This window comes from Coenobita brevimanus, chromosome 97 (assembly GCF_032717465.1).
Source record: "Coenobita brevimanus isolate Jiangsu-jjx chromosome 97, ASM3271746v2, whole genome shotgun sequence".
In the NCBI taxonomy this organism is placed as follows: Eukaryota; Metazoa; Arthropoda; class Malacostraca; order Decapoda; family Coenobitidae; genus Coenobita; species Coenobita brevimanus.
In genome coordinates, this window is record NC_137050.1 from 4,943,671 (window position 1) to 4,951,943 (window position 8,273).

Consider the following 8,273-nt stretch of genomic DNA (forward strand, 5'->3'; position numbering starts at 1 on the left):
AATGCTTGTTCAGCTGCAGCCATGAAGAATATTGTTATTCTTTAAAAAGTAAGAGTAATTACTGTAGATGGAAATGAGGGAGTTGAAAGAAGGCAACTAGCAACATAAGTCATGTAACACAAAGGAGACAGATTGGTGCTGCCTGCAAGCATATTTACATAAACATTTAATGAGCCACAAACATTAAGAATATTTTATTATTTATTAAAAGTTGGAGTGAGACATATAGATGTATATCTTCTCAGCTGAAAAAGGTCTCTCTTATATTAGCCAGTACTAGACAGTATTGCAGTATTATAAAAACATTCTTGGCCTGGAGGGATTAATAATTTTATTTGTTTTATTTCCACTGTAAAGGTTCCAGCTTGCTTGTATGCAACAGCCTTAGACATCTTATGGCAGCTTTCCATGGTACTCAGTCTCTGGCAACGTCTCTCTTCAGTCCTTTATCTCTGAGGTCACACTCTGTGACCTCGTCGCAGGTCCTTTTTGGCCTGCCTCTTGTAACCCTACCCCCAACTTTTACACTACTCAGTTTCTGCACCCAGTTGTCATCCCCCATCCTCTCCACATACCCAAACCATCTCAGTCTACCCTCCTCATCACAACACCAATACAGTCTAGTTCTTTCCATTCTCTCAACTCTTCCATCGTAAACCTAGCCCCATCCCCCCTTCCAGGTCTAAGTAGCAGTATACATATTCTTAAAGAAATAAGAAGGGGTCTTTGAACTAGAGAATTGCCACTTATTTTTTCTTCTATAAGTTTTCATGGAATATTTTTCCCTGCAGATGAGATCTGCTGGGTTTCTACCTGGAATGAGTGGGATGTCAAGTACAGACATGCTAAAACTCATTACTCAGATGGGAAAATCAGTGGACTCATACTCATCTTCTGCACAACCAGGTGAGCTGCGTTGATGATGGATATTATATGCATGAGATGTATATATAAAAGTACAGTTCAAACATTTTGGGGACCACTCACTTTACATTTCTCTTGAATGCAAGGTCTGTTCAGAAAATTATCTGACCTTAGGCTCTGAAAAAACAAATAGCTAAGCTATTGACCCAGGACAATTGTCCAGCTCAAAGTAGGCTCCTTCTGGCTTGACACACATAGCCCAGCTTTCTTTCCACAGCCTGAAACATTTTTCAGAGCTGGTTTTCGGTATCTCTTGCAGGTGCTTCATCGCGTTTATCATGATCTCTACTCTCAGATGAATGTTGCTCAAGATGTGTTGGAGTGTTGTGCAAATCGCGATCCAGACTTTTTGAAGACTGTTATTACTGGAGATGAGACTTGTGTGTACAGGAACAACCAAGAAACCAAAGCACAGTCATCCCAGTGGAAGCATGCAGTCACTTCACCCAAAAAAGCATGACAGGTCCATACCAAGGTGAAATGCTCTCATATGTTGACTTTTTTTTGTTTTGTTTTGTTTTTACTACCCTGGTGTTGTGCATCACAAATTTGCACCAGAAGGTGAAACTGTCAACAAACATGACTACCTCAAAGTTATCTATCGTCTTCATGATACAGTTGAGCGGAAGAGACCAGACCTTTGGAAAGCAACAAGTTAGAAGCTGAACCATGACAACACCCCAGGCCATTCCTCTCAACTGATTGAGGAATTTTTAGCCAAGCTCAAGATCCCGCAGGTCTGGCAGGCTTCTTGCCTACCAAACATCGTTCTGTGCAAGTTTTGGTTATTCCCCAAGCTCAAAACTCCACTGAAAGTTTCCCGATTGGAGACGAGAGAAGAGGTCATGATGAATGCAATGAGGCACCTGCAAGGGATACCAAAAACCAACTTTGAAAAATGTTTCAGGCAGTGGGAAGAATGCTGGGCTATACGTGTAAAGTCAGAAGAGGATGAGTGTCCTAGCTCAATAGGTAACCAGTAGCTGTTTATTTTTTTAGAGTCTGAGGTCGGATACTTTCTGAACAGGCCTTGTATTCTAGTGGAAAAGTTAATGATCATCATCACCATCCTCCTCTTCTCACAGAGCCTTGGTCTGTTTTCTTGTTTGGTTAATGTTCATGATGATGATGATGACTAGTGCCTCCCAGTCATCCACATAACCAGCAACACACAGCTCAGTCATTCATTCTTCTCACAGTCATCAGAATCTCCTTTAATACAAGGATCTTTATTGCAAAAGTTACTATAGATTGCTTTTCAGTCCAAATTATCGGTTTAGAAGTTGGGTGTGGAAAGGCAGTGCCATGGGTTGTTCATTGCCTGACAGTTATTGTTGTTATTGGAGCCATATTTTCCTCTGAATGGAGTGTAGCTGTCATGTGATGGGGCTTTCTTGTTACAAACAGCTGATTGAAAGACTGAAGCATTTTTCCTCATTAAGTTTCTCTTCTCTCTTTAGTAAATGCATGTAAGGTGAAGTGATAGTTGTTGAGAGAGGAGGTAATGCTCAGTGTGATGTGCTAGTGAGTAGAAACTAGAAAGATGAGGGAGTTTAAGTTCCTTGGTAAAAAAAAAAAAAAAAAAAATAATGGAAGGTGGTTGATGCTTTGAAGGCCTCAGTACTAAACAGATCTCTATGCTTCAAGTTTGTGAGAGGATTGCATGAAGGTGTGTTAGTGCTAACATTATTGTACAGATATGAAACTTTGATTTGGCACAAGTGACAAGTTGAGTAAAGTAATTGCATTGGGATTACTAAGGAATGTATTTGGAATGCACAGAGTGGATAAGATAAGAAATAATATATAGTTGGCCCTGAACATTCGCAAGCAATACGTTATAAGACCACTAGCAAATGGCAGATGTTCACGAATGTGTGATGCCAGAAAAAAAGTAATATTATTCCCAAAGGTGGGTCTGACGGTCCAACATTACTCACTCCTTAGTAGCTACTCATCAGCCATTCCCTCATTTCATCAGTCATTTTAACCTAACCATACCCCAGCCAGTTATTAAGAAACCAACCACCTAAGGCTTGTTTAAGGTATTGTTAATTATTTAAAGCGAGAGTGAGATGAAGAAATGAAAGCAGGCACCTAGCCATGCAAGTTACAAAACAGAAAGGAAACAGCCTGGCAAAAAAGATTTACTCAGTTTACTGATTATTCATATTCATCATCCAGCAATAAATTTTAAGGAAAAATAATTTTGCACTAAATCATTTATTTAAAGTAGAAGTGCAAACCCATAGCCAGATTTTTTGGAAAGGGGAGGGGGTTGTTTTCTGCTGATTCTGGATTTGCATCACAGCTGACTGGTCAAAAGTCTGCTGTATGCTTGGTATGGAGGTCTGGATGTATGCATAATGATGTTGAGAAGCAGCTCAAAACTTATGCATGACAGAGAGTGACTCTTGCACTGATGTTAGAAAACAGACCATGAGATAGTGAACCTCTAGGCAGGTGGTGAGGCGTCATCCGACCCTCTCAAACCCCACCCCCCTCCGGGCTACAGGCCTGAAATACACAAATATACAAATCTTTTACCACCACCTTGCACTTGCTAGCAGGCAATCAGCTAACTTGATCTGCAGTCTACTGATGTTCCTGGCATGGTGCAGTCACTCCATTCACCACGTGCGCATATCTGACCCACAGAATGCTTAGTTTACTGTTTTTTTATGATGTATTTATGATAGTGCCAAAAAGGTCAGGGCTCAGTGACAACTTGTATATCTTCACAGACTTCCTACCTTCTCCCTTGTTTTCTGTATGTGCTTTTTTTTTTTTTTTTAAGGATCAATTTGCTAATATACCAGGGACGTCAATGCCTTTTCCATGGAAGTTCAGGACTGACTGTAATTCATGAAAGATGTGAAGTAAGGAAGTCTGCTGGTAAGAGGGCATGAGAGAGCGTGTTGCTAGTTATGGCAAATAAATTGAACATTGTTCTAAAATTTCCAGCTGCATCTTTTCTTCTTAAAAGTGGGCATAACATCTGTTTATTCATACCACCTCATTTCTATTGTTTTTATTTTTGTATTGCAAGGGATAATAAATACAGTAATCCCTCAATTACCCAATGTAATAGAGCCAAAGGCATGTCTGGGTAATGGCTCCGTCCGGATAATGGACTTCTCCCATGGCCCCCATTCATACATAACCTAACTTTGAAAGCCAGTGTAAAAGGCCACTACAGTACATTGTACAACACTAATTCCTGTTGTTTAACACTATGTATCTGGTCAATCAGACCTATAAACCACAGCCAAGCAGTTACCATGGTCAAGCAAACCTATCAATCACAGACCGCACAGTTACACTCCTCAAAGACACCACATCACTAACACACCCAACATCATACTGGGTGATGATTTCATTGCCAAGGCGTCGGCCTGGCAGGTCAACAACCCTGACATAGACAGAGGTCTGGTACTACAATCCCAAACAGATAATCTTTACATCCTCAACAATCTCCATTAACATACCCATATCCCACACCAAGCCCTCTTCCTCCCATCATCCCCAGACACCTTTTTCTCCCCAAACTTCACCCCCATGACATCCTGGAGAGTGGTCAAAACCCTTGGCTCTGACCACCTCCCAGTCATCATCACTACCAAAACCAGAATCACCCCAACTGGCTACAGACACACATACACTAATTATAAGAGAGCTAACTGGGAGGCCTTCACAACTGAAACAGAACATCCATCCCTCCATCCATGATCCAATCCTATGTTGTCCCACAGAGGAGCATAGGAACTCGGGGCTAGGCAAGTTGGTCCTGACATTTAAGATAAGAATGACCAGCCTTACTCATCCCTGCGTGGCATGTAAGCAATAAACCCTAACCACCCCTTGGATATAAACCTACACAGGCACAATCCAATTGGAGCAGAGTAATTACCTACTAAGCCACTAGGTGCCATAATTTGATTATATGGTTACCACCCAGTGTAGTAAATGGTTTCCTGATGTGCAGGAAACCATTTGGCTTATCACTCAGTGTTGAGTCACCCATAGGCAGAAGGAAGGGGAAAGAATGAAGGAAAGAAAAACAAGAGGAAGGAAGGACAAGAGGAAAGCGCAGACACCCAAAGCAGCACTACATTGAGTGAGTGGATGTTGAGTGCCAGAACAACACTTTGAAACATTAAACAGTACACCCATCACAAACATCAACACCGCTGTGCACACTTTCAATACAGTTATTCAAAATGCAGACAAAAGACACACCCCTAGAGACAACAGAAAGACACAACTCCAACTTCACACCAGAAATTCAAGGCCTCATCAGTCAACGGGACACACTACGACACTCCCCACTATCCCAAACACAAGACACCATACAGCAAATACAAGAACTCAACACTCAAGTTAACAATAAAATATCAGAACAGCAAACACTAAATTGGAATAATTATCGCCAAACACTTGATCACAAAACAAACACCAGCAAACTACAGAACACTAAACAGCATCACACTCTCCAACAGCAACACTGCACAGTCACAACAACAGACACCATACCCTCAAATAAACAACAAGCAAACACTTTCATCAGTCACTTTTCACACGTCAGCCATCTAAACCCCTATCACGACAACTGACATGTCATCCAATGCAAGAGACAGTTCCCTACAGACCCACACTTTGCACCCTTCGCTTACAACCAGAGGAAGCACATCATTAGCAACCTTCAGCACTTATCTGCCTGTGGCCCAGACAACATAAGCAACATATACCTTAAACATCTTGGACCACAAGGTATACAAGCACTCACCAACATATCAAACTACAGCAACTCAAACAACTTAATACTCAACATCTGGAAGCATGGTACTATCATCACACCCAACAAAAACCCCATGTTACCTTCCTTACACTGCTCCATCACACTTCTCTGCACCCCCTCCTAAGTCACTGAACAACTGGTATTACAATTAGTTACACCTCACATCCCTCTAGCCCCATCACAACATGGTTTTAGACTGCTACACTCCTCAAACACTCTTCATACAGACCTTACACAAAGAGTTTTTGATGGGATCAGTTCAATTAGGCTATCACACTGAACACTTCTAGTCACACTAGACATTAGCAAAGCTTTTGATGCCATTCCCCACCACAACCTCACAAACAAATTATTCAGCATAGACATGGACAATAACACAAAAAGATGGCTTGCAAACTATTTGGCAGGCCGATGTGCACGTGTAATATTTGCCAGTCAGTCATCGAACATCAGAAACTTAACAAACGGCGTCTCCCAAGGATCTGCTTTGTCCTCTACACTCTTTAACCTATACATGCATGACATACCAACAGCCCACAGGCCACAAATACATATAGCTTCCTATGCAAATGACATAACACTTATGTGTACACACACCAAAATGCAAACACAGCCACACACATCCTCCAACCTTACCTCAACACACTACATGAATGGTTCACCACAAACAGACTCACAATAGCTCCAGTCATATCTGCAATAACCCTTCACAAACTGGGCAGCAGAACATAGTCACATTCCACACCTCACCATAAACAACACTCCCCTACCACACACACACACAAAAAAAAATCTTTGGTGTAACATACATCAGTGTCATTTAAATAACACATCACAAACATTAGAAACAAATTAACACCAAGACTCAACACCCTAAGGTCACTTGCCCATACAACATTTGGACACAACAAAGAAACCACCATAACAGTATACAAACAAATAAACAATAAATACATTCAATGATGAATTATGCAAGCCTGCTTGGGCTTCTAACCTCACTAAAACACACTACAACACTCTACAGACCATATAGAACAAGGCCCTGAATATGATCACGGGCTGCACAGCTACTACACCTAAAGACCACTTACACCAAGAAACCAAAGTCCTCAAAGTCAAGGATCATCGAAACATGAGAGGTACACAAATTCTTGCCGCAGCCTCCACAAACCCACACCATCCACTACACTACATGGCAGCACATCCACGCACATGAAGGAATACCAAAACAACACCCAGCACAAGATTTCATACACAAATACTGTCATCCCTCCCCCGTTACACACAACTGCATGCACAGCCTCTTGATATCCACGCTTCTGAATCCTACCTCCCTCAAGAGGACAAGGTCCACCTGGCCAGGCTGAGATGTGGGCATCATCCAGCCCTCGTAACTTAGCAGAAGAGGCTGGATGACTCCATCGCTGATGCACCGCAGCATCCCATACTATTAAGCACATTATGGAAAACTATGTTGCACACAATCGCCTGCGCGAACAGCACAACATACACTCCTTGAGAACCCTGGGGGAAAGTCCAGTCTCGGCTGTGGCCTTCCTTAGGGACTCAGGGCTGTTCAGTCAGACTGCCTAGGGAACAACTATTACCTGTACTACCACAGACACTGCAGGGCCATACCTTGCAGTGATGTGAAAACGTGGAAAAAAAAAAATGCTACGCAAGAAAAATGCAGTGGGTACAAAAAACATTATGGTAGAATGGAATAAAATCATGGTACAGTACAGTAAGCTGGAATACTATCAAGGAACAGTACAGTCAGCTAGAATAAAACCGGCTACACTAGAAAAAGGCAGTTGGCACAGAAAACATAATGGTAGAATAGAAAAAAAATCATGGTTAAATGGAATAAAATCATGGTACAGTACAGTAAGCTGGAATATTATCAAGGAACGGTACAGTCAGCTTAAAAAAAAAACAACAACAAAAGGGGGGGGGGGCTACACAAGAAAAAGGCAGTGGCCACAAAACGTAATGGTAAAATGGAATAAAATCATGATGAAATACAACAAAATCATAGTACAGTACAGTAAGCAAGAATAAAATCAACATAAACATTTACAAATCCTCGTTGGGCATAGTGCTGAATAACCTACTACCTCCTTGACTAATTGCTGTACGGTGGCTGGCGAAGCTGTTGCTCTGCACAGTAAATCACATGTGGTCTAGTGGCATAGCCTGAAGAGCCTAGTCCAAATCAGAGTTAAGGAAGATCTCCCATAGTCTGCCCAGGGGACTGGCTGTGGGACATGGCGATGAACTTCCTACTTCAGGTGACTCTGAAACTCATGTTCAGGGGAGACACAAAAGCTGACAATGTGCTAGGGTGAGGCTCTGTCGTTGAAGGTGTGGTTTGGTGCTGTGGTGGTGGCAGAGCAGACGTGGACTAAGCAGGGGTCAGAGGCCTGAAAAAGGAGCCAATCGTGGACTGGCAATAGGAGCAACAGTTCAGGCATCGGATGACACTCTCCCGCACAGAACGCAGAGATCCTCCACAAGGCAAAGAGACCACCATCTCTCTGTCACATCCTGG

At 42.1% G+C, this 8,273-nt stretch overlaps 1 protein-coding gene across 1 annotated transcript in view; it reads left to right on the forward strand.

Moving 5' to 3' along the window:
• LOC145413785 (uncharacterized) overlaps nucleotides 1–1,384 on the forward strand; it is an 89,384-nt gene extending 88,000 nt beyond the window's left edge. The window contains exons 18-19 of the mRNA XM_080283439.1: nucleotides 792–906; nucleotides 1,236–1,384. Coding sequence (XP_080139565.1) covers nucleotides 792–906; nucleotides 1,236–1,384 — 264 coding nt within the window. The remainder of the gene's footprint in view (nucleotides 1–791; nucleotides 907–1,235) is intronic.
• The last annotated feature ends 6,889 nt before the right edge of the window (nucleotides 1,385–8,273 follow it).